The sequence below is a fragment of the Rhinoderma darwinii genome, chromosome 2 (assembly GCF_050947455.1).
Source record: "Rhinoderma darwinii isolate aRhiDar2 chromosome 2, aRhiDar2.hap1, whole genome shotgun sequence".
NCBI lineage: Eukaryota > Metazoa > Chordata > Amphibia > Anura > Rhinodermatidae > Rhinoderma > Rhinoderma darwinii.
The window spans coordinates 199,282,490-199,310,059 of NC_134688.1; the positions used below are offsets into that span (position 1 = coordinate 199,282,490).

General features: G+C 43.6%; 1 protein-coding gene across 1 annotated transcript in view; it reads left to right on the plus strand.

Moving 5' to 3' along the window:
* The first annotated feature begins 7,514 nt into the window (after positions 1–7,514).
* The window catches only part of MRPS9 (mitochondrial ribosomal protein S9), a 116,887-nt gene continuing 96,831 nt past the window's right edge, over positions 7,515–27,570 (plus strand). The window contains exons 1-2 of the mRNA XM_075850347.1: positions 7,515–7,812; positions 23,872–24,051. Coding sequence (XP_075706462.1) covers positions 7,714–7,812; positions 23,872–24,051 — 279 coding nt within the window. The 5' untranslated portion in view covers positions 7,515–7,713. The remainder of the gene's footprint in view (positions 7,813–23,871; positions 24,052–27,570) is intronic.

Genomic DNA, 27,570 nt, shown 5'->3' on the forward strand with positions numbered 1-27,570 from the left:
TGGCTGAAAATCAGGAGCTGTTTTCCCTTTGTTTAGTAAGCGTGTGAACATACCCTTAGCCTTTTGGTGTGTCCTATAACACACCCAATATGGCTGCCGGACACTGCTTAGCAATTTGAAGACACCTTTTCCTGGCTTGTTAGAGGGGGGGTGAGGTTCCCTCCCACATTTACAGCAGCTGTGAGTCAGGTTGCTTTGCCTTATTCACTTTGCTGTAATTCTGGGAAGTGCTCCCCCTGGTGCCAACATTGGAAAACATGTCAAATTATTATTTAATTTTTAATACTTTCCACCATACGGAAAAAAAATAAAAAATACAGCAAAAAACTTAAAAAATATAATAGAAATAAGTAACGACACTTAAAAAAAAAGGTTTAATTTGCGACATTCCCTTTAAGGATAATACTACTATCTAGGAATTGGATATACAAAGATTTGGAAAGAGCCTGATGCTCACCTACCCATCTAGCCAGTGCTATGGCCACTAAAAATATTGTTTTGAGGGCAAGGGGTCTGACTGTAAAGGATCTGCCAGGCACAACTTCTGTGTATACGCCCATAGGTAATCAGTCTGCACCTGAGTCTATGTCTCTGAGACTGACTCCATCTTCCACCACTCAGGATGGCAGGTTTAGGAGCGGGAGAGCCTATCGCAGCCTGGCCAGACGGAGCTAGCTCCCTGCCCTCTGTCTATTTATACCTGCCTTTCCTATTCCTCCTTTGCTTGTGGTTTCCTGGCCCAGCTACAGCTTCTGACTATTTGATCCTGCTCCATACTGACCCTGGCTTACTGACTACTCTCCTGCTCTGCGTTTGGTACCTCGTTCACTCCTGGTTTGACTCGGCTCGTTCACCACTCTTGTTGCTCACGGTGTTGCCGTGGGCAACTGCCCCATTTCCCTTAGCTTTGTGTACCCTTGTCTGTTTGTCTCGTGCACTTACTGAGCGTAGGGACCGCCGCCCAGTTGTACCCTGTCGCCTAGGGCGGGTCATTGCAAGTAGGCAGGGACAGAGTGGCGGGTAGATTAGGGCTCACTTGTCTGTTTCCCTACCCCCATCATTACACTGACAGAGGAATCCCTTAACCCCTTGACGCACCAGGACGTAGCGGTACATCATTAATTGCAATGCTTTGACGCAACGGGACGTACTCGTGCATCATGGATGTTAGCTGTCACCCTGTCAAATGACAGGGTGACAGAACTGTGCCATCAACTGTTTATGATAGTTGATCGGCACAGTAAGACGGCAGGGGAGCAACGACAGTGGTGATTGGTCAGTCACAGCAGACTGACCAATCGCAGCTCCTTGAGAACGAGTATGTGATGAAGCTGGCTCAGAAGTTGAGCCAGCACCATAAACCCGGGGGTCGGCTGCATATTATAGCCGACACCCTGCTGTAACGGGCAGGACCCGAGCTAGGCTCCGATCTGGCCGATTAACCCCTTCGATGCAGCAATCGCTGCATCTAAGTGGTATCTAGCATGTCGGCACCCCTGATGGATGCCATGGCCGCGGGTGTCAGCTGTTTGTCACAGCTGACATCCTGCTGTAATGGTCAGGACCGGAGGTAGGCTCCGATCCAGGCCGATTAACCACTTATATCCAGCAAAGAAAAGCGATCGCTGCATCTAGGTGGTTAGAGCGCACTCGATCGGCACGATGGTTGCTATGGCAACCGGAGGCAACAATGGCCACCTAGTACGGAAGCCTATTAGGCCACATCGGGAGGCGAAACCTAATAGGCTTGCTGTCAGTGAATAGCTGACAGTTCTAATAGACTGTACTATATAGGTAGTGCAGTGTAATAGAACTAATTGTTATTGTTTTTTAACTTTAAACTTTTATTTTTTATCTCTTTTACAACATTTGTATTAACTTTAATTTTACTTTTTTTTGTTGTCCCACTATGGAACTTGAAGGCATGAAGCCCTTGCTACTCTATTACACTATTAACACATTAACGATGCTGAAGTGTTTAGACAGTGAATAGACATTCCACGGGATGTCTATTCACAATCTCTGCACTTTGTTACTGTTTCTGTGGTAGTTACAGCAGAGGAAACGTAATCTCGCGAGATTACGCTGTAGATGACAGGTTACAACGAGATTACGCTTCCTCTGCTGTAACTACCACAGACAGAGTAACGAAGTGCAGAGTATGTGAATAGACATCCCGTGGAATGTCTATTCACTATCTAAACACTTATCACAGTATCGTTAATGTGCTAGTATAAGACAGCACATAGCGATCTAAAAGGATCCCTATGCGCTGCCTAAATGAATGGAGAGGAGTGCATGACGCTGATTGGTCAGAGTCATACACTCCTCTGTACAACGCCCACTTGGTCTAAAGTAAAAACACGCCCACTTGGGCATTAAGCAACTCATTAACATAAATCTAAAATGGCTAATAGAGTGGTGAAAACAGATCGTTTTTTGAAATAAAAAGCATTACTGTCACCTACATTATAGCGCCCATCTCCTTATATAGGAGATAGGGCACTTATAATGTGGTGACAGAGCCTCTTTAAAGACATCTGAACCCCCAAAAAAACAGCATATAGGCCCTCCAGACCCTAAGGTAAAAAGGTGTGACTTTCTTGAAGGAATTTCTTAGGGGTTCAAAAGGGGATATAACCAGCCCTTTCAAGACCACATTAAAATTCCATGGTGGCACTGAATATCTAACTGTAGGATACATCCTGGAAGTTACCTTAATAAATCTTACCACCCAAGGATTATGTGCCAGCTTTCACCATGGAATTTCAGGGTGGCTGGCTTGAGTTAGAACTTGAAGGAGACCTGCTGTCTTCAGGAGTTACACTCTACAGCAGTCAAAGGATAGGAAATTTTTAATGAATACTATTAGAAAGTTGCGTAATTTAGAATTTAGGAAGCAAATGAACAATCGAAATTTAAAAATTCAGTTCAAAGGTATGGATAGCCTTTAAAGAGGCTCTGTCACCAGTGTATAACTGCCCTGTCTTCTACCTAATCTAATAGGCGCTTCAATGTAGATAAGTAATGTGTTTTTTTTTTGTGTTTTTTAAAAAACTTTTATTTTTGACAAAGTTATGAGTATTTTTAAGTGTTATGCAAATTTATTCTTAATTTGTTCTTGTGACAGCACAGCGTGATCTCGTGAGATCGCGCTGTGCTGTGGACTAAGCTGGACAAGAATGAAGAGAAGTGTATGAGGCTGATTGGTCAGCGTCATACACTTCTCTTTACTACGCCTACTTGGTCAAGAGTAAAAACACGCCCAGTTGGGCAAAGAACACATTAGCATAACACTTAAAATGCTCATAACTTTGTCAAAAATAAACGTTTTAAAACAAAAAACACATTACTTATCTACATTAAAGCGCCTATTAGATTAGGTAGAAGACAGGGCAGTTATAAACTGGTGACAGAGCCCCTTTAAGTGTCTAGTCACACGTTTAAGTCATATTGCGTTTTTTGCAAGACAATTGCAATATCATGGCAAAAAAACGCAATATGACTGCAATGTGTGTAGAGACCAATATGCTCTAGATGCCGTCTCTGGAGCAAAGTGTTTTACAATAAAGCCCCTTATTCACCATAAAAACTCATATTGGTGTTTTTTAGAGTGGTATTCCCAGAATCGGTTTTAAGTGTCTAATCACTGGGACTCCCACCAATAACTAGAATGGGAGTCCTGAACTGGCCGTTCTTCACTGCACAGTAAGGAGACTTGAATGGAGTGGCGGACGAGCATGCGCGGGACAGCTGCATTCAAAACCTGTGTAACTGACGATGGAGCCAAATACAGGGCTCAGCCTTTTCCGTCAGTCCCATAGACATTTAATGGAGTGGTAGGGCGCAAGTGGAAGGTGCTGTGAAGAGGATGGGGGGGGCTTAGGACCCCCAGTTTAGTGATCTGGGGTCCCCCAACAATCAGACACTTATCACAAAATCTGTGGATAGGTGATAAATGTGGATTCCAGGAATATTCCTATAGGGGGTATAATACCTGCTCAAACCAAAACCAGTGGTGTCAAAGAGATTACAATGAGCTCAGTATCAGCATGGACTGGTACCATAAACATGTAACAAAAATCTAAGGCCTCATTCACACGAGTGTATCAGATTCACACGCGTGAATAAGGTCCGTGTCTGTTGCGTTATGCATCAGTGTGCTTTGTGAGGGCCATGCGTTATTCACGCACGCACTAGCAAAGCACATTTTTTTAATTTTATTATTTTCAACTGAATTGATGGGCAAATCACGCACCGCACGTGCACCCGTGCGTGGTTTTCACGCACCCATTGACTTCAATGAGCGCGTAGGTGTGTGATAACGCATCAATATAGGATATGCAGTGAGTTTCACACAGCGGACTCTCAGGCCTCATGCACACGAACGTATTTTTTCCTCCCGTAAATACTGGCGTAAATACGGGTCCTTGGTCACACGTATTCGACCCGTATTGCACCAGTATTTACGGACCCGTGCCCGTAAATACGGGTCCGGTGTCACCAGTATTCCACCCGTATTTACGGGCACGTTTTCTCTACAAAATTACACATCAGTAATCGGCAGCCCTTCTCTCTATCAGTGCAGGATAGAGAGAAGGGACAGCCCTTTCCGCAGTAAAAGAAATTCATACTTACCCGGCCGTTGTCTTGGTGACGCGTAACTCTTTCGACATCGAGCCCGACCTCCCTGGATGACGCGGCAGTCCATGAGACCGCTGCAGCCTGTGATTGGCTGCAGCGGTCACATGAGCTGAAACGTCATCCCAGGAGGCTGGACTCGAGGAAGAAGCAGGGAGTTCTGGGTAAGTATGAACGTCTTTTTTTTTTTCACAGGTTGATCTATATTGTGATCGGTAGTTTCTGTCCAGGGTGCTGAAAGAGTTACTGCCGATCGTTTAACTCTTTCAGCACCCTGGACAGTGACTATCCTCTGACGTCGCCTAGCAACGCTCCCGTAATTACGGTGCACACACGTAGTCACCCATAATTACGGGAGCCCCATAGACTTCTATGGGCCTGCCCGTGCCGTAATTACGGCCTGAAATCGGACATGTTCTATATTTTTCAACGGCACGGGCACCTTCCCGTAAGCATACGGGGAGGTACCCGTGGCCAATAGAAGTCCATGGGCCCGTAAAAACGTGCCGTAATTACAGCCCGTGATTACGGGCGTTTTTACGTTCGTGTGCATGGGGCCTCACTGCGTGAAAAATCACGCACGTGTGAATGGCCCCATTGAAACCAATGGGTCCGTGTGCTGTACGTTGTGTCAACGCACAGCACACGGACGTGATTCACGCTCGTGTGAATGGGGCCTAAGTCTTCTCGTGGGCGAGACGTGGAGTCACATTTCTTCCATCCACACGTTTCCTCTTCCTCAAAGACTGCTCTCATACATCCCACTCTCTCATGCACTGCTCTCCTATATCTCCTCTCCATTACAGACTGCTCACTATGTCCCACTCTCTATTGCACTGCTCTCCTATATCTCCTCTCCATTACAGACTGCTCACTATGTCCCACTCTCTCTTGCACTGCTCTCCTATAGCTCCTCTCCATTACAGACTGCTCTCATACGTCCCACTCTCATGCACTGCTCTCCTATATCTCCTCTCCATTACAGACTGCTCACTATGTCCCACTCTCTCTTGCACTGCTCTCCTATAGCTCCTCTCCATTAGACTGCTCTCCTATATCTCCTCTCCATTACAGACTGCTCTCCTATATCTCCTCTCCATTACAGACTGCTCACCTATATCTCCTCTCCATTACAGACTGCTCACTATGCCCCACTCTCTCTAGCACTGCTCTCCTATATCTCCTCTCCATTACAGACTGCTCACTATGTCCCACTCTCTCTTGCACTGCTCACCTATATCTCCTCTCCATTACAGACTGCTCACTATGCCCCACTCTCTCTAGCACTGCTCTCCTATATCTCCTCTCCATTACGGACTGCTCTCCTATATCTCCTCTCCATTACAGACTGCTCACCTATATCTCCTCTCCATTACAGACTGCTCACTATGCCCCACTCTCTCTAGCACTGCTCTCCTATATCTCCTCTCCATTACAGACTGCTCACTATGTCCCACTCTCTCATGCACTGCTCTCCTATAGCTCCTCTCCATTACAGACTGCTCACTATGTCCCACTCTCTCTTGCACTGCTCTCCTATATCTCCTCTCCATTACAGACTGCTCACTATGTCCCACTCTCTCATGCACTGCTCTCCTATAGCTCCTCTCCATTACAGACTGCTCACCGATATCTCCTCTCCATTACAGACTGCTCACCTATATCTCCTCTCCATTACAGACTGCTCACTATGTCCCACTCTCTCTTGCACTGCTCACCTGTATCTCCTCTCCATTACAGACTGCTCACTATGTCCCACTCTCATGCACTGCTCTCCTATATCTCCTCTCCATTACAGACTGCTCTCCTATATCTCCTCTCCATTACAGACTGCTCTCATACGTCCCACTCTCTCATGCACTGCTCTCCTGTATCTCCTCTCCATTAGACTGCTCCCCTATAGCTCCTCTCCATTGCAGACTGCTCTCCTATATCTCCTCTCCATTACAGACTGCTCACTATGCCCCACTCTCTCTAGCACTGCTCTCCTATATCTCCTCTCCATTACAGACTGCTCTCATATATCTCCTCTCCATTACAGACTGCTCTCCTATATCTCCTCTCCATTACAGACTGCTCTCCTATATCTCCTCTCCATTACAGACTGCTCACCTATATCTCCTCTCCATTACAGACTGCTCACTATGCCCCACTCTCTCTAGCACTGCTCTCCTATATCTCCTCTCCATTACAGACTGCTCTCCTATATCTCCTCTCCATTATGGACTGCTCTCCTATATCTCCTCTCCATTACAGACTGCTCACCTATATCTCCTCTCCATTACAGACTGCTCACTATGTCCCACTCTCTCATGCACTGCTCTCCTATAGCTCCTCTCCATTACAGACTGCTCACTATGTCCCACTCTCTCTTGCACTGCTCTCCTATATCTCCTCTCCATTACAGACTGCTCACTATGTCCCACTCTCTCATGCACTGCTCTCCTATAGCTCCTCTCCATTACAGACTGCTCACCGATATCTCCTCTCCATTACAGACTGCTCACCTATATCCCCTCTCCATTACAGACTGCTCACTATGGCCCACTCTCTCTAGCACTGCTCTCCTATATCTCCTCTCCATTACAGACTGCTCACTATGTCCCACTCTCTCTTGCACTGCTCTCCTATATCTCCTCTCCATTACAGACTGCTCACTGTGTCCCACTCTCTCTAGCACTGCTCTCCTATATCTCCTCTCCATTACGGACTGCTCTCCTATATCTCCTCTCCATTACAGACTGCTCTCCTATATCTCCTCTCCATTACAGACTGCTCACTATGGCCCACTCTCTCTAGCTCTGCTCTCCTATATCTCCTCTCCATTACAGACTGCTCACTATGGCCCACTCTCTCTAGCACTGCTCTCCTATATCTCCTCTCCATTACGGACTGCTCACTATGCCCCACTCTCCCTCTCGCAGACTGCCCTCCTATTCCTCCTCCCTGCCTCACAGACCTCTCACCACACCGTAGTTGACAGACCGCGCACTATTAACTTCTTCCTGCATCTCTTCCACCCCTCCTCTTCCTCTCCGGTCATGTGACCTCCACTCGTTTCCATCCTCCAGCATGGCCGCTGTGTGCTTTAGACCGGGGCTAGCTGTAGGACTGCGTGCTGTGGTAGCGAGTCCCTGGAAGCCCGTTGCGATCGCTACAGCTTGCAGTGAGGTAGGTAATATGGGCAAACCTCGATTATATACTACCTTATTAAATAAATAGAAACATCCAGCGGCGGCATGTTATGTAGTGAAATACTGTGCCCCCTTCATGTGTCATTCACCGTGACCAGGGATGTAACCGCTTGATATTGCAGCTCCACGTCACTGATACGTGCCCCGCGGGTATTCATCTGTGTGGGTGGTGAGCTGGCCCCTAGTGTCACCTATAGCAGCACTGACAGGCCTTCACTACACTATGCAGTCTGTTTAGTAACACATTCTGTCATAAAAAGGGACAGTCCTGCCGGAATATTTATATTTTAAAGAAGAACTAGTAGAGTTTTGCAATATGAATAATACCACCATACTGTTACTGAATAATACCTCCACTCCATGACCACATATTACCACCACATAGTGACTGAATAATACCACCATAAAGTTACTGAATAAAACCTCCACTCCATGACCACATATTACCACCACATAGTGACTGAATAATACCACCATACTATTACTGAATAAAACCTCCACTTCATGACCACATATTACCACCACATAGTGACTGAATAATACCACCATAAAGTTACTGAATAATACCACCATAAAGTTACTGAATAAAACCTCCACTCCATGACCACATATTACCACCACCTAGTGACTGAATAATACCTCCACACCAAGACCACATATTACCACCACCTAGTGACTGAATAATACCTCCACTCCATGACCACATATTATCACTACATGGTTACTGAGTAATACCTCCATACTATTACTGAATAATACCGCCATACCATGATCACATATTACCACTACATAGTGACTGAATTATACCACCATAATGTTACTGAATAATACCTCCACACCATGATCACATATTACCACTACATAGTGACTGAATTATACCACCATAATGTTACTGAATAATACCGCCACACCATGACCACATATTACCACTACATGGTTACTGAGTAATACCTCCATACTATTACTGAATAATACCACCATACTGTTACTGAATAATACCGCCACACCATGATCACATATTACCACCACCTAGTGACTGAATAATACCACCGTACTGTTACTGAATAATACCTCCACTCCATGAGAACATATTACTACCACATAGTCAATGAATAATACCAGCATACTGTTACTGAATAATACCGCCACTCCATAGCCACATAGTGACTGAATAATACCCCCATACTGTTACTGAATAATACCCCCATACTGTTACTGAATAATACCCCCATACTGTTACTGAATAATACCGCCACACCATGATCACATATTACCACCACCTAGTGACTGAATAATACCACCGTACTGTTACTGAATAATACCTCCACTCCATGAGAACATATTACTACCACATAGTCAATGAATAATACCAGCATACTGTTACTGAATAATACCGCCACACCATAACCACATAGTGACTGAATAATACCCCCATACAGTTACTGAATAATACCACCATACTGTTACTGAATAATACCCCCATACTGTTACTGAATAATACCCCCATACTGTTACTGAATAATACCGCCATACCATGATCACATATTACCACTACATAGTGACTGAATTATACCACCATAATGTTACTGAATAAAACCTCCACTCCATGACCACATATTACCACTACATGGTTACTGAGTAATACCTCCATACTATTACTGAATAATACCACCATACTGTTACTGAATAATACCGCCACACCATGATCACATATTACCACCACCTAGTGACTGAATAATACCACCGTACTGTTACTGAATAATACCTCCACTCCATGAGAACATATTACTACCACATAGTCAATGAATAATACCAGCATACTGTTACTGAATAATACCGCCACACCATAACCACATAGTGACTGAATAATACCCCCATACTGTTACTGAATAATACCACCATACTGTTACTGAATAATACCCCCATACTGTTACTGAATAATACCCCCATACTGTTACTGAATAATACCGCCATACCATGATCACATATTACCACTACATAGTGACTGAATTATACCACCATAATGTTACTGAATAATACCTCCACACCATGATCACATATTACCACTACATAGTGACTGAATTATACCACCATAATGTTACTGAATAATACCGCCACACCATGACCACATATTACCACTACATGGTTACTGAGTAATACCTCCATACTATTACTGAATAATACCACCATACTGTTACTGAATAATACAGCCACACCATGATCACATATTACCACCACCTAGTGACTGAATAATACCACCGTACTGTTACTGAATAATACCTCCACTCCATGAGAACATATTACTACCACATAGTCAATGAATAATACCAGCATACTGTTACTGAATAATACCGCCACACCATAACCACATAGTGACTGAATAATACCCCCATACAGTTACTGAATAATACCACCATACTGTTACTGAATAATACCCCCATACTGTTACTGAATAATACCGCCACTCCATGACCACATAGTGACCGAATAATACCACCATACTGTTACTGAGTAATACTGCCACACCATGATCACGTATTACCACCACATAGTGACTGAATAATACCACCATACTGTTACTGAATAATACCTCCACTCCATGACCACATATTATCACTACATGGTTACTGAATAATACCACCATACTGTTACTGAATAATACCGCCATACCATGACCACATATTACCACTACATAGCGACTGAATAATACCACCATACTGTTACTGAATAATACCTCCACTCCATGAACACGTATTACCACCACATAGTGACTGAATAATATCACCATACTGTTACTGAATAATACCTCCACTTCATGACCACATATTACCACTACATAGTGACTGAATAATACCACCATACTGTTACTGAATAATACCTCCACTTCATGACCACATATTACCACTACATAGCGACTGAATAATACCACCATACTGTTACTGAATAATACCTCCACTCCATGACCACATATTACCACTATATAGTGACTGAATAATATCACCATACTGTTATTGAATAATACCGCCACTCCATGACCACATATTACCACTACATAGTGACTGAATAATACCACCATACTGTTACTGAGTAATACTGCCATACCATGACCACATATTACCACTACATAGTGACTGAATAATACCACCATAATGTTACTGAATAATACCTCCATACTATTACTGAATAATACTGCCACACCATGACCACATATTACCACCACATAGTGACAGAATAATACCACCATACAGTTACTGAATAATACTGCCATACCATGATCACGTATTACCACCACATAGTGACTGAATAATACCACCATACTGTTACTGAATAATACCTCCACTCCATGACCACATATTATCACTACATGGTTACTGAATAATACCACCATACTGTTACTGAATAATACCGCCATACCATGACCACATATTACCACTACATAGCGACTGAATAATACCACCATACTGTTACTGAATAATACCTCCACTCCATGAACACGTATTACCACCACATAGTGACTGAATAATATCACCATACTGTTACTGAATAATACCTCCACTTCATGACCACATATTACCACTACATAGTGACTGAATAATACCACCATACTGTTACTGAATAATACCTCCACTTCATGACCACATATTACCACTACATAGCGACTGAATAATACCACCATACTGTTACTGAATAATACCTCCACTCCATGAACACGTATTACCACCACATAGTGACTGAATAATATCACCATACTGTTACTGAATAATACCTCCACTTCATGACCACATATTACCACTACATAGTGACTGAATAATACCGCCACACCATGACCACATATTACCACCACATAGTGACTGAATAATACCACCATAATGTTACTGAATAATACCACCATACCATGACCACATATTACCACCACATAGTGACTGAATAATACCACCATAAAGTTACTGAATAATACTGTCACCATGACCACATATTACCACTACATAGTGACTGAATAATACCGCCACACCATGACCACATATTACCACCACATAGTGACTGAATAATACCACCATAATGTTACTGAATAATACCTCCACTCCATGACCACATATTACCACCACATAGTGACTGAATAATACCACCATAATGTTACTGAATAATACCTCCACAACATGACCAGATGGCGACTGAATACCACTATACTGTTACTGAATGATACCACCACACAATGAGCAGGTTACAACCACATAGTGACTGAATAATATTACCATACTGTATCACAGCCTGCGATTACGGGCACAGCCGGTCGCTCGCAGCCACGGACAGCCTTCCGCATTTTCGGCCCATGCTCCCATAAAAAGTATGGGAGCACGGTCCGTAAAAAGCAAAAGATGGGGAATGTCCCATCTTTTGCGGAGGCTTTCTATGGCCCAGACACCTTCTATCAAATATATACGGGAAGGTGTCCGTGGTCAATAGAAGTGAATTGGTCTGTTATTGCGGACCGTGATTACGAATTACGAACAAATTCTATGGTCGTGTGCATGGGGCCCTACCAAATAAAATCTGCTATACAAAGACCAATATTACTACCAAATAGTGATTATATAGTGGTAGATACCAGTTCTAAATAGGTGATCTGCAGACCATATAAGTGAATGCAGTACAGTTACATCCAGTGACTCACAGGTGACGTCTTCTTAGATTGGAGTTGTTCACTTTCCCTTTTCTTGTTTGCATCGTTATGCCCCTGCATGCACAGAAAATTCAGTAGGAAATTCTGCAGTGTTTACGTTATGTGTGAACTTACCCTAAATGCAGAGCATTCTGCGGAATTTCAAATCCACAGCATGCTCATTCTTGTGCAGAGAAGCCACTGATTTTTTTCCCAAAGATTTCACTCTTTGCAAATCTGCAACAAAATCTGCATGTAACATTTGCCGATTTTGCCACATATTCGTTGAATGTTTGCCACAAATTTGCGGCACTTGTCTGGCTGTAGCAGGAAAATTCATACAGAAGTGGTGTATAGTTATGTAATAATTAAATTTGTGGTTAATAATTGTAATGAATGTAGATAACTAATAATCTTACTGCAGGTAAAACACCTGCACATAATTTTTAAAGACCAGACAACCCATTTGACTTGTAATACTGGCAAATACATTGCAGAATATGACGTTCAAGCCATTATGTCTTGGGCTGCGTTCACATCTGCATCAGGGCTCCGTTCTGTTGGAACGGAGCCCTGACTTACACAAACGGAATCCATAGGTTTCCATCACGGATCCGGTGCAAATAATTTCCGTCTGTCTCCATTTTGCAAGGGTTCCGTCGTTTTGACAGAATCAATACCATAGTCTACTACAGTATTCTGTCAAAACAACCGAACCCTTGCACAGCTGAGACAAACGGAAACCATTGGCACCGGATTCGTCACCAAAAATCTAAATCAATGGTGATGGAAACTGAAAACTATGGTTTCCTTTTTTTTTTTCAGTCAGGGCTCCGTTCTGACGGAAAGCTCAGACGGAACATAAGAATAGAGCCCTAATGAATATGTGAACAAAGCCTTAGCTGTTTACTTTGGAAATGGCCTGCAAGTGTTGCAAATTGATATTGCTGTGATTTGGCCGCATTACAGATCATGGCTGGAATGCACTGCAGATTTTATTCAACACTTGCATTGCACAGTACTTTGTTGCAACAAATACGTGTTTGAACATAGACTTGCTAGAAAGGCATCCAGACCTCAATAAATTAAAAAAGGTTGTCTAGGCATTTTTTGGTGATGGCATTTCCTTCAGATAGGTCATTAATATCGGATCTGTACGGGCCAACTCCCACCGATCAGCTGAATGAAGTGCTTACCAGCCACAGTGCCGTCCACATCTGTAGCGGCTGTCCCTGGGATTGCAGCTTAGTTCTTCCATTCACTTGAATGTGACTGGAACTTCAATCCCAGGCACAGCCGCTTCAGATGTGTACGGCGCTGTGCCTGTAAGCTGTAAAAAGGCTGCGGCGACGAACGCCACGGCCCCATCAATCAGCTGATTGGTGTGGGTGCCAGGAGTCGGACCTCCGCCGATCTGATATTGATGACCTATCCAAAGGAAAGGCCATCAACAAATAAATGTCTGGACAATTCAGTCCTTTAAAGAGGCTCTGTCACCAGATTTTGCAACCCCTATCTGCTATTGCAGCAGATAGGCGCTGCAATGTAGATTACAGTAACGTTTTTATTTTTAAAAAACGAGCATTTTTGGCCAAGTTATGACCATTTTTGTAGTTATGCAAATGAGGCTTGCAAAAGTCCAAGTGGGTGTGTTTAAAAGTAAAAGTCCAAGTGGGCGTGTATTATGTGCGTACATCGGGGCGTTTTTAATACTTTTACTAGCTGGGCGCTCTGATGAGAAGTATCATCCACTTCTCTTCAGAACGCCCACCATTACCCCTCCTACTGGAGTGTGAGAGGTTCATTAGTCACATCCCCAAACACATTCCACTAGGAGGGGTAATGGTGGTCACCCAGCTTTCCCAGACCCCTGAATGATAAATCTCTCTAGTTGTGCGGAGACTGAGAGGTTCATTAGTCACATTCCCAAACAGTCTCAGCACAACTAGAGAGATTTATCGTTCAGGGGTCTGGGAAAGCTGGGTGACCACCATTACCCCCTCCTACTGGAGTATGAGAGGTTCATTAGTCACATCCCTAAACACTCCAGTATGAGGGGTAATGGTGGTCACCCAGCTTTCCCAGACGCAGATATAACCAGGAACGGGCTGGATGGACGGGCTGAGGGTGTACAGGGTTTTTAGTGATCCCCTTCTGTCATGTGATCGGACCTAGGTTACCGGTTCATCAGACGGGGTTCATGTGACTATAAATCTGTCCATAACAAGAGACAGTGCACTCAGGACAAGCCCTGCCCTCATGCCGTAGTTGTGTGGTTCTGTCTGCAGTGATGGCGGTGGGTGGCTCCGCCCTCCCACATTTACAGCAGCTGTGAGTCAGGTTGCTTTGTGCTTTGCCTTATTCACCTTGCTGTAATTAAGGGAAGTGCTCCCCCTGGTGGCCAACATTGGAAAACATGTCAAATTATTATTTAATTTGTAATACTTTCCACCATACGGAAAAAAAACAGCAAAAAACGTAAAAAATATAATAGAAATAAGTAACGGCACTTAAAAAAAAAGGTTTAATTTGCGACACATTCCCTTTAAGACTTTTATTTTAGCCTTAGACTCTTGTCCCTCAGCGAAAGTTTTGCAATCAGGTTTTCTGTCAGAATCCTTTAATATTAGTAATGGCACACACCAAGGCTGCTTCGTATCCCCTATTATATTTGCCCTCGTGATAGAACGTTTGGCTGAAACGATCCATACAATGGGCACCTCCACTCACAAAATTAGGCTTTATGCTAATGACGTGATCCTCTCTGTCACCAAGGTACTTTGGATAGCTTTGGCAAAGTATCCTATTACACAAACATTTATCACAGTGGTGCACGCTGTATGATAAATTTGGTGCATCTAGCTAGATGTGTTAGACACTTTTATCCTTATACCACTTTTGATTTGGCTTAATTTGTGACAGAATTTGAAACCAGATTTTTTTTTGCACATTTTAAGCCCTGACCCTTTTTTGGAACTTTTTTTTTGTTTTTTTGAAGGGGCCTAGAAATTGTGGCGCATTTTTTGACACATTCTAGTCGTAAGCACATTAGTAAATCTGCCCCATTGTGTCCATGGAGCCTGAGACTGGTGTGCCTCACCTATCAGGAGATAAAGCGTTTCCATGCCAAGTTTGCTCACACAAATCAGTCACTTGTTGCATCGACTATAATGGAGAGGATGTGATCGGCTTTCTTGATTAAAGTCTCTTTCCGTAACTCTTCTAAACCATCGTCACAATGCTAAAAGCAGTGCCATTGAATCGGCAAATAAGGCCATGTCCCATTCTCCCAATAAGCGAAGGTTGCATCACAATAATTGTGCACAATTGGAAATGTAAATCATAATGTAATTAGCCATTTATGGCATATCCGGAGCACTTTTCCTAAAGTTGCATTTTTATTTCATTTGTGGCAATTTTTAAATTATGTCTTTTTGTACATGCATTTTGTCATGCGTTTTTAAGGCATATGAAAAAACATATAGAAATTTATAGAGCAAAAGGCTATAGAGCAAACACGTCATATTTTGAAATCACCGGCTATAAAAACGCCACTAATCAAAACGCCCACATTTACTAAGACTGGTGTTTTTTTACGCCTAACTAAAAAGAGATAGGCCCCATGCACGCGAACATATTTTTGAGGCCGCAATTCACCTGCAAATCTGCAGGTGAATTGCGGCCCCATGCACACAACCGTGGTTTCAATGGTCCGTGCATGGCCCAGGAGCCTGGACCGCTCATAGAAAATAATGCACGCGGCCATGTGCACAGCCCACGATTTTCGGGCAGCTCGCGGGTGACACTCCGCTGCCGGCCGACCCGAAAATCACGGCCATGCACATGGCTACGGTCGTGTGCATGAGGCCTTAGTTGGAGTGATTTGCGATAAATTTATAAAAAGGTGCACACCTTTTAATAAATTTGGTGCATTTTTTTTAGTCTGACAATGAGGAAATAAAATTGATGCCAAAATTTCCTTCTGTTCCACATGATCAATGTGGCCTAAAATATGTCTCCTTTGGAAACTACGCCCACGCAAAATTTGATGTATCGTCATGAAAGCGGACCTACAAAACATGTGAACCCATCCTTATGCTTTATTTCCCCATGTGATGGGGCTGCAGGGAAATTGAACACTTGCTTCCAGCTCCCCACACCGTTTACAGCTGATCACAGCCGTTCTGGCTGACTCTGGGTACCAGATGTCCGTTCTGGAAGCAGATAGCTCCGGTCACAGTATAGCAGCCGTGCTGCAGCTCTGCTCCTATTCAAGTAAACAGGAGCAGAGTTGCAGTACGGCAGCACAGCCGCTATACAGTGTGCGGAGCCATCTGTTTCCGACACCGGCCAATGCATAGAATCGGGTGCCCCGAGGCAGCCGGAGTAGCTGATCGGTGCCAAATCCGGGTGTCGTGCCCCCACCGATCATATACTAATGTCCTATCCTGTGGATAGGTCATTCGTATCAGAAAACGCCCCGTGCACCCTTTAAATTGTAATACATGTCAGCCATATTTACAGAATCACTGGATCCCTCTTACATTGCATTTCTATGCACATTTTTGCTGTAATATAATTATATTCGATATCATACGTTGCAGGGGAATGTGTGCAAGATAAACATTCTGATACGTGTCGGCTGCAGTAACACTAGCTGGTATGACAGCGCAGCTTGCTGCTATGCTGTCACTTCAAGTACATCTGCACTACACACGGATCTAAGAGATAATGTTGACTAGCTCAAGAAAATCAATTCAGCAAACATGACAGAGAGAAAATAAACTTTTGAAGCATACAATAAGAGCCAGTAATTATCAGAGGTGATTTTTATTTGGTTACAGATACTGCTTCATGGCACTGTTTCAGGCTGACTGACTTTCAGCGGTGATAAACAGAATGACCGAGAGAACACAGAACTGAACAGAATACCAATGTCCCACTTAAACGTGGTTCTGTCATCCTGGCACCCATCCCAGCTACTGTCCACATAGTGAGATGCACTCTGCCCTATTTCAAGTTATTTATAAGAAAATTGTGACCTTGAGATTACACAACACTTCCTTTACCTGAAAAAGTTTGATGCTATAATAACCAGCTCATGTAGAAATAGTCTTCTATGTGTGCAATGATGCGTAATGCTGTTCAGCCTCCACAAGGTGCGCACAGCATGACAAGTACACTGCAAGTAACACTACCTGAATTTATCATCTCAGGAACTAAACAGTGTCCAAACACATTGTCCAGTCGAATTCTGATAACACTGCGTCCACATCACCAGCGGGATGATAAACTAACATATAGTTCAGATCAGGGTGGACAAATCCCCGGGGCCAGACAGCGGATGCCCCTTACTTGTTGAGTTCTTATCTACTGAAATTTCTTCAAAGGTTCTTATTGCTGGGTCCTTATGGTCTACTGCACACTTAAAGAGGCTCTGTCACCAGATTTTGCAACCCCTATCTGCTATTGCAGCAGATCGGCGCTGCAATGTAGATAAGAGTAACGTTTTTATTTTTAAAAAAACGAGCATTTTTGGCCAAGTTATGACCATTTTTGTATTTATGCAAATGAGGCTTGCAAAAGTCCAACTGGGCGTGTTTAAAGTAAAAGTCCAACTGGGCGTGTATTATGTGCGTACATCGGGGCGTGTTTACTTCTGGGGGGGGGGGGGTGACTTAGTGGCAAATGCAATTTAACCTACCAAAAAGTGTTGTGACCTAAAATGCGGCACAGAGCACCAAAATTATGCCATTATATTGGCTCAAAAAAAAATGCAGTAAAATAAGCTAACCAAGAGGTGGTATAAGGGAGGTTCATTAGTCACATCCCCAAACAGTCTCAGCACAACTAGAGATTTATCGTTCAGGGCTTTCCCAGTACAGTTTCATCATGTGTCCTTCATACAAGAGGGGGGGGCCGTCGGGGGTCACGAGAGCGGGGGTCTGTGAGATAGAGAGTGGGACATGCAGAGACACAAATCTTACCTGCAGTGCAGCTGGTCTTCAAGATGGCGCCTGCTCTCTCCCTGCAAACAGCTGCTCTGCTCTGTGTGACTCTGACCTGCGTCTGCGCAGTACAGAGCCATAGAGCAAAGTCAATGGAACGGCTCCCGTTCATTGACTCCTATGCACTGTAGCTGCCGTATTCCATCTCTGTATGTGTCGTTAATCGACACATACAGAGATGAAAAACAAAATGGCAGCCCCCATGGTGAAGTAAAAGTTAGAAAAAAGAAAAAAGTAAAACACAAACACACACACAAATAAAAGATTTTATAATAAAACACTAAATGCAAATTGATATCAAATTTTTTTTTCCCGTGACACTCGTCCTTTAAAGTCTATAGTTCCAAACTTATCCAGTATACAAGATAGATAACCCCAATGGACCCTATTAAACGCCTTTTCCACTTCCAGGGCAAGGAGCAGAAAAGGTGTTTGAGTCTACTCGGCCCATTGTACAAATCGATAAATCTGCGGGTTCCGTCAGGGATCTGACGTCCCGGCACAAACCCATCCTGGTCTGACTTTATGAAGCACCATTAACATATATCTGTTGCCCCTGTCATTTTACCTCCAGCGTGTTGCAGAACAGCCAGAGGGAAACTGATGCTGGAACGGATCCCATAGCTTTCTATGGGATCAGTCGTGGCGCCGTACGGCACTGGACCTGTGCAGGAGCCGGATCCAAAAAACTTTACCTGTGACGTTTTTGTGTCCGGCTCCCAGGGAGGTCTGGCGCCTTATATTATCTATTTTAACTGTGGCCGGATGAATGCCGGGTGCTGCCGCATCCACCTTCCGGCAGCACCAGGCAAGAAGATGTTCGGCTGAGTTGAACCCAATTCTGAAGCAGATTGGTGTCTTTGCAGGCTCACATAGCTGCGTCGAAGATCTGATCTGAGTGGACAGCCACTGCCTTCTGGGCTCTCAGTGCCGGCCTTGGTGCTGCACTGAATGACACACATGACATTACAATGTGTGTGTCCGACTTCAGTGTAGCGCTGAGGCCGTAGAGGAGGAGGAGAGCCCTGTCATGATGAGCAACCAGTATCTAATCTATCATGTATCCAATCTATCACCAGCTATGCACCACTCTGATAAAATTTCCACATTTTCAGACCCTAGACTGCCTTTTTGGTGGACCATTGTGGTAAAAACTGATGTTAAAAACGGATGGTAAAAAATTATGGCAACTAACGACAACTGATGGTTTTGTAGTAAAAATCGTGAAAAAGCCTGATGGCAACTGATAAATTTTTGCATCAGTTGTAATCACTTGAGAGACAAAAATAACTGATGCTGATGCAACTGATATATGTGAACGCACCCTAAGCAGGTGGATAAATTCGAGGAGACTGAGAAATAATTTTAGCATAGATTTTTATACTTGCGGAGCAACGATATGGGTCTAAAGTTTTTGGACGTTACAGGATCTTTCTCTGTCTTGGGGAGATTTACTACATTTGCAGAAAGCATTTCCTGAGGAAAGGAACCTTCTTGGGAGGCCTTGTGGAAGACCTTCAACATATGGGGTCAAGAATGGAGGCACAATTTTTTATAATAGGATGTAGGGTTGTGACAACCAGAAATTGGACTTTGATACCGATACTTATAGTATTGTGATACTGGATACCAAAACCATACTTTGCCAACAATAAAAAACACACAAAAATGTCCTTCCGTTTTCTGTTCCGAGGCACATGGTGTTATCAATTTTGAACCTCCATGTGCCTCACATTAATAATAATTAACCCCATCATGTACCTCACACATTAACCCAATGTTGCGCATTAAGACTGTGAGCGAGGTACTTGATGGGATCACTTACTATAATGACTTTAATGGGCAACATTGGGTTAATCTGTGAGGGAAATGCTGGGGTTAATTACTATTAGGGCTTATTCACATTGCTGTGTTTGGTCCGTGATATACGGATCGTATGTCGCCTGCATTTCCCGGACCAAACACAATTTAAGAAGCCGGGCTCCTAGCATCAGTTATCTAGGATGCCAGGAGTCACTGCCTCCCCACGGGAAAACGGTCCTGTACTGTAATCCTAGGCAGTGTAGTAAGAGTTATTGTAAGGCCCCATGCACACGCACGTGCTTTTGCAGCCGCAATTCCCCCGAAAATGCACGGGAGAATTGCGGCCCCATTAATTTCTATGGGCCCATGCACACGACCGTGGTTTCCACGGTCCGTGCATGGCTCAGGAGCCTGGACCGCAGAAAGAACGGACATGTCGTGTTCCTCGGTCCAGGCTCATAAAAAATAATGGAATAATTTTTCTTCCATGTGCACGGCCCGCGATTTGCGGGTGACAATCCGCGTCCGGCCGACCCAAAAATCATGGCCGTGTAAATGGCTACGGTCGGGTGCATGAGGCCTAAGAGAGCCCATCAAGTACCTTGCTCACATAATGGACAACATTGGGTTAATGTGTGAGGTACATGATGGGGTTAATTACTATTAATCTGAGGCACCTGGAGGTTCAAAATTCATAACACCACGTGCCTCACATTAATAAGTGACTTCATCATTTCCCGGACATAATGGCAACATTGGGGTTAATGTGGGTTGCATTAACCCCAATGTTCCTCAATGCTGGCTGCAATAAATACTAGACCCTACTCTAGTGCCTTTATTTCAAGCTTTTGCTCTGTTCTAACTAATACCTGCCTGGTGCTCTTCTGTCACTACACTGCAGCGCGGTCGGGATTCCACACTAGCGACACAGGCACGTCATCAGGAACCCACTGCCTGTGCCGCTCGCAACATTCCCCTCCCCTTCGCACATACTCAAATTATCATTTGTGGCCGTAGAGAAAGACACGCAGAGCGGGTACTGCGCGCGCCATGTTCTCCATTCATTTCAACACTAAGCTGTGCGGCACAGCTCCGTATCAAAATACATAAATTGGCGGTATCGAGCCGTTTGCCCCCGCCCAGCATTGAAATGGCATTGAGATTTCGATACATCCCTAATAGGATCTTATAAATCCATCTGGATCAGGGGATTTGAAGGGTTTCAGGGCTTTTTTGCCTCCAACACTTTTGAGGCTGCGAAGGGGCAGAGAGTGGGTGTAGCTCAAGGGAAAGATGGGGCTGGTGTATGCCATCTAAGAATTTGTTGATATCTGCTGTCCTGGGTTGGTTTATTTCGGTGTTTCCCTTCAGATTGTGTAGCAAACAGTAATAGAATTTAAATTTGTTAGTTAGTTAGCGTGGCATAATTTTTCTTCCTTGTTCGTCGAGGAGGAACGCTCTTTGTGACTTGGGGGGCCATTTACTTAATTTTCTTTGCGAGGAAGGCTCCAGCTCTTTTATTAGTCATGTACACTAGAAGTTAGAACCGCCTCAGGTTGATATCATGTTGAGGTGCTAGGGCTGCTTGTAACTGTGTGTGACTGTGACCGTTACTGGAACAAGGGGCAAGACGGTGCTTTATTGAAAACGTATGGCTTCCCTTTATAGCGGAAGTCATGAATCCGAATTGCGCTATTCTTGCCGTCAAAACTTATGAAAACCTAGACGGAAGCTTTAATGCAGATGTGAACAAAACCTTAAAAATTTGTCCGATTTTAAAAAACAGAAATATCTGAGCAGTACCAAAGAGATTTGGGCTCTATAGAGCTCTTTTATTCTGGAAATCAGGGATGGCCTGTGTTTACAGACTTCACCAATGTCATCTTCTCACGTTTAATTCACTAGAATTGTAAAAAGCTGCATAGAAAAAGCAATAATTATTTCCATCTCACCAACAGCATGTCTGTGAAAAGGGTTATCTGCCATGTTTAGGAAAAAAAATCTATTCTGTACTCCAGTAGAATAAATGGAAAGCACATGTTCCCAGCTCAGTAGATCCGGGTGTCCTGGAAGCCTTGCATGCAGCCTGCAGTTGAAGTCTCAGTGCTGCGTTTTTTGCCAATTGGCCAAAGGGAGTTTGTGGGTCACCTTCCTTGTATTAGTCCTGGAGCCATTGCTGCATTCTATACACTGGGCATAATATTACCAGCTGCTATCCCAAGAAATATATATTTCTGATGTCTTAAAGAGGACGGGTCACCTGCCCACTAAGCCTCAGCTGACCACACAGATTCCAGCACTTTTTTTTTTTATTCTAGCCCCCACCAGTTTTACCACCCAATATGTAAATTAAGCCTTTAACTGTCTAGTGGGCGATTAACGCTACTGACTCCCGAAGAGGGAAGGGAATCTTGCCACTTTGACGCCGTCCAATCAGAGCTGCTAAATCTGGCGTACCTGTGATCATCAGCATGTGTGGCAGTGAGTACATGAGCCAACTCTTCAATGCTGTACCCTCTGATTGGAAGGTTCTCATAGTGGCAACATTTAACTCCCCCCTTGGGAAGAATGGTGGGGACTAGAAGAAAATAAAAAAAAGCGCCAGAATCTGAGTTCCCGGCAATCTAACTGAGATGTCAACTGCAGTTTTTTAGGCAGGTGACCGATCGCCAATAGAAATGTGTCCGCTCTTTCCGTACATAAGTGTTGAATTAGTTATGACTGAAAAGTAATTCGAGGTTCTCACTTAAGGATGGCTACGTTCCTAAAATGTGCCATCGGTGTCCGATTAGTCGGGCTGCTGCTGTAACCCCCTTTCACTTCTAGAACGCAGTGGCAGTGCGTCAGGAGAGTATCATGTCCCTTCGGCTCTGCTAAGCTTTTTTTGAGGCAGTTTAGTCAGTCTAAAAATATAGTCAACAGCTGACCATAGACCCCACTCCCGCAAATTGGATTGCTATGCCTAGGAGTACATTTGCTCTGCGAATTGTCTAGCTAATGCCGTCAATCTCCATTTGCAGTATTTACGCTTGCTTAAAAAAAAAGGAACATTTCAAGTAGTAACATTACGTTGGGAAATTTGTTTAGAATAGCGCTATATTACGTAATGATCCTTCAATCAGAGCTTTTCTTTAGTTTTACATTTTCTATAGGGCCGGTCGTAGTGAAATGACATGAACATTAATTTCTTTTTTTGTCTCCTTATTTGTGTGTGATGGACTGGAATTGCACTTACATTATATAACGCTATTACCTTAGGCAACCAGGGTCAGGATTGCATTATTTTCATCATGGTAAATATGAAAATTGGCACATCTTCCCAACTTATTCCTCTGTGTTGATCATGTATATTATTTTTATATTTCCGTTATTCCAGTGCAACTTTGTGTTGCTGCTTCGTATCACTCGCAGCAGATGTAAACACTGATGTAGTAAACCTCATATTACAGGACACGGTCTCATATGTATTCTACTATATCATTCATTTTGTGTTTGGTGATCGTTTTGATTAAATTGTTTTTCTCCCCTTTTTGTATCCATGCTTCCTGCTTTTATTTTGGCACAGGCGTCTCGGCTAATACATACCAGTTCCACAGTACAGAGGAAAAATGTTGCAGCCTCGGGACCTGAAAAGTACACAGAGGCTTTTATTAAAAAACAGATTGAAGAGTTCAACATTGGAAAGAGACATTTAGCCAACATGATGGGAGAGGATCCAGAGACGTTTACCCAAGAGGATATTGATGTAAGTAGAGCTGCTCAGTTGGAGAAGTAATTTAGTGCAGAGTTTCATATTGAAAACTGTTTAACTGGTGTAACTGTCCCAACTCCCTGTGAATTTTAATCAAACTGTCGGGATAATGCTGGGTGCATTTCTGTAGAAAGCTGGAGGATTTGTTCTGCTGTCTTGTGTAGGAATGGACACATTAAATAATACACCACAGTGCTTTTATAGTTCTCCGGTGGCTTGCTGGTGGTGTAGAGGATTGTTACGGCTGCCGTGGGGTCATGTTGTCGACAAGCTCTGTGTAGAACACAGGGGACTTCGGATGTGCTTTCCATTATGCTGTAATTCCACCATTCATTAAGGAAATTCTTCATCTCAAAGAATTGCTGTATGTTCAGAGCTGTAAGCAAGTTTTACCTGTGCTGGAATAGTTACCATGGGAACGCCAATAATTAGATTGTTTGACATCTAGTCCATTCATCAATGTCACCGGAACACTGTAGTGGATGTAGGAACGAACACTGCTTTGACATTTTCCACTCAAGCTATTATAGTAGCATTCGGGAATAGTTCGCAATTTTGGCCTTTTTTATTTTTTATGACTGAGTCGACCCTACCTGTCCCTTTTTTTCCGGCATTATCTATATTACAAAAGTTAAAAGCAAGTAGCAAGTATGATTTGTAAGGGAGACTTTAAAGGGAACCTGTCACGCCCTGGTGATTGGGTTTTGTTCACCTAGAAAAAGGCCATACTTACTGTTACAGGGGCGAGGTAAAATGCCAGTTCCCAGCAGGTTGCAGACAAGCTATAATGTTCTATAGGAGAGGTAGCACAGGTGCAAAATACTGAAGAACATCCACTCGCCTATCATCCATGAGGAAGGTGGCTTCTAAGTATTCGGGTAGGAACACACAAGGTGTATACGGTGCATAAAAGTACACCGCATATCCGTCCTGGAAACTGCAGGGGATTCTGCCCGAAAAACCACCAAGTTGTGCTGCAGTTTTTCTGGCGGCCGGTCCGCTGCAGGAAAAAAAAACGTTTATACTTACGTAATAGCGAATTTGTCGTCCTGCTCAGAGCGCAGCCCGACCTGCTGGGATGACGCTGTAGTGCACGTGACTGCTGCAGCATTTGATTGTCAGCAACAGTCACATGGGATAAAACGTCATTCCAGGAGGCCGGGCTGCCCTCAGAACAAAGGATTGCATCGCCATGACAGCGGCCGGGGATAAGTGTAAGCTTTTTTATTTAATTTTAAATGGAAAAAAGTTGTGTTTTTTTTTTTTTTTTCTCATTTGCTGCGGAATCGCAGCATCTCTGCCTCAAAAGTCGCAACACATGGTTCTTTGCTGCAGGTTTTACCTCAATGGGGGAAAACCCACAACAGGATGGCATATATTGACCTGCTGAGGATTAAAAAACGAACCGCAGGACAATTTATTAACTTTTTATTTTTTTTAAGTTGTGTGTGGATGAGATTTGTTCAATTGTTATCTACACCGCTGCTACTGTACTATGCTGCAGGTTTTCCGCAATGAAATCCGTTGCGGAAAATGCGCAGTGTTATTCGCCCAGTGTGTTCCTACTCTTAGAATTGCACAGAGATAAGGATACTGTATATTCAGATTGGGCAGTTGTGCTGTGATTGTTAGTTCAGGTGAAACTGTTTAAAATCACAAAACCATATATATATTCAATATGTTTCCACATGCCAGTGCATCATTCTAATAACTGCAATGCACGCAGATTGATGAATAATGCTGCCAAGTTCTCTTCAATTGCTTTTTAATTGTTATCTCTCTCCTCTCTTGCTCAGAAACCTGCATGCTCTCCTCCTGCTAAGAGAGAAACTTCTGCAGGAAATTTCTCTAATTGATTTGCTGTGTCCATTCTATTTGCCGTAACATTTTTCACAATATTTCATAATTTGTGCTCATTTCTAATGAACAGAGTCATTAGAAGAGGCATGACTAAGTACAACTGACAGCTAACATTAGGTGCCAGATGCAGTTTCTAATGCTACGTACAAGTGAAGAGAACAGTTTAAATAAATTAGCACCTGTACATTAGTCTCACTTGCTGGTAATTTATAAGCGAATCAGTTGAGATGACATTTAGGTAAGTCATTGATCACGTTAACAGCTGCCTAGCCACTGCCCATCTGGGATGGATAATTAATAGAGATAGCAGTTCTGACCTAGTGCTTTTCCCAGACCACAGAACGCTCTTATTCTTTCTGATCAAAGCTCCACTGAACGCTTTCCATTCTGCTTAATTTCCTATTTGCTTGCTGTTGTGTAAATGGGAAATTATACTGTATCTGTAGTATATGGAAAACTAGGTGAGGCCTCATCTATACAGGGAGCTTGGTGCACCAAGTAAAGTTAGTGTAATTGTATACCTCCTGGTTTTATAAAATTCTGATAAGCCATCTCTGGGACTTCCCATTGTTGATGGGCCTGCCGTACGACCTAATAGGACTGTCATCTCTAAGATCACCGATCCAAAGATTTCCATGCTGAAACCTGAATAGGCATAGTGCTTCACCAACTTGAGATCAGTAGGGGTCCCGGTTTATGAACCGTGCCAATGTAAACTTCTGTTAGATCTCAGTGAAATTGTTTTGTAAAGATCGTTACAGTGCCGCCAGTCAACAAGTGGGATATATTAGACAGAAAGTGAGCAGTCCGTTCCTGAAGTTGATGCAGGAAAAATGGGCAAGTGTAAGAATCTGAGTGACGTTGACATACCAAATTGTGATAGCTAGATGACTGGATGAGAACATCTCCAAAATGACAGGCCTTGTGGGGTGTTCCCGGTGGTTAGTACCTACTAAGGAAGGACAACCAGTGACCGTGTCATGGGCATCTAAGGCTCATTGATGCGTGTGAGGACTGAAAGCTAACCTGTCTGGTCCGATCTCAGGGAAGAGCTACTGTAGCACAAATTGCTGAAAAAGTTACTGCTGTATATGATAGAAAAGTGGCAGCACACACAGTGCATCACAGCTTGCTGTGTTTGGGGCTGTGTAGCCGCAGACTGATCAGAGTGCCAATTCTGACATTTGTCCACCACCTGAAGCACCTGCAATACGCATGTGAGCATCTGAAGTGGACCATTGAGCAATCGAAGGTGTCCTAGTCTATGTATGCATCGCTTACCTGGGGAAAACATGGCACCAGGATGCACTATGAGAAGAAGGCAAGCTGGCGGAGGCAGTATGATGCTCTGGGCATTGTTCTGCTAGGAAACCTTGGGTCCTGGCATTCATGTGGGTGTCACTTTGACATGTACCACCTGCCTAAACATTGTTGGAAGACCAACTACATCTCTTCATGGCAACAGTATTTCCTTGGGAGTGGCCTCTTTCAGCAGGGTAATTCACCCTGCCACACTGCAAAATTAGTTCAGGAAGAGTTTTGAGGAACTCGACACAGAGTTCAGGGTGTTGACTTGGTCTCTAAATTCCCCAGATTTCTATCCGATCAACCATTTGTGGGCTGTACTGGAAAATGAAGTTCAATCCATGGAAG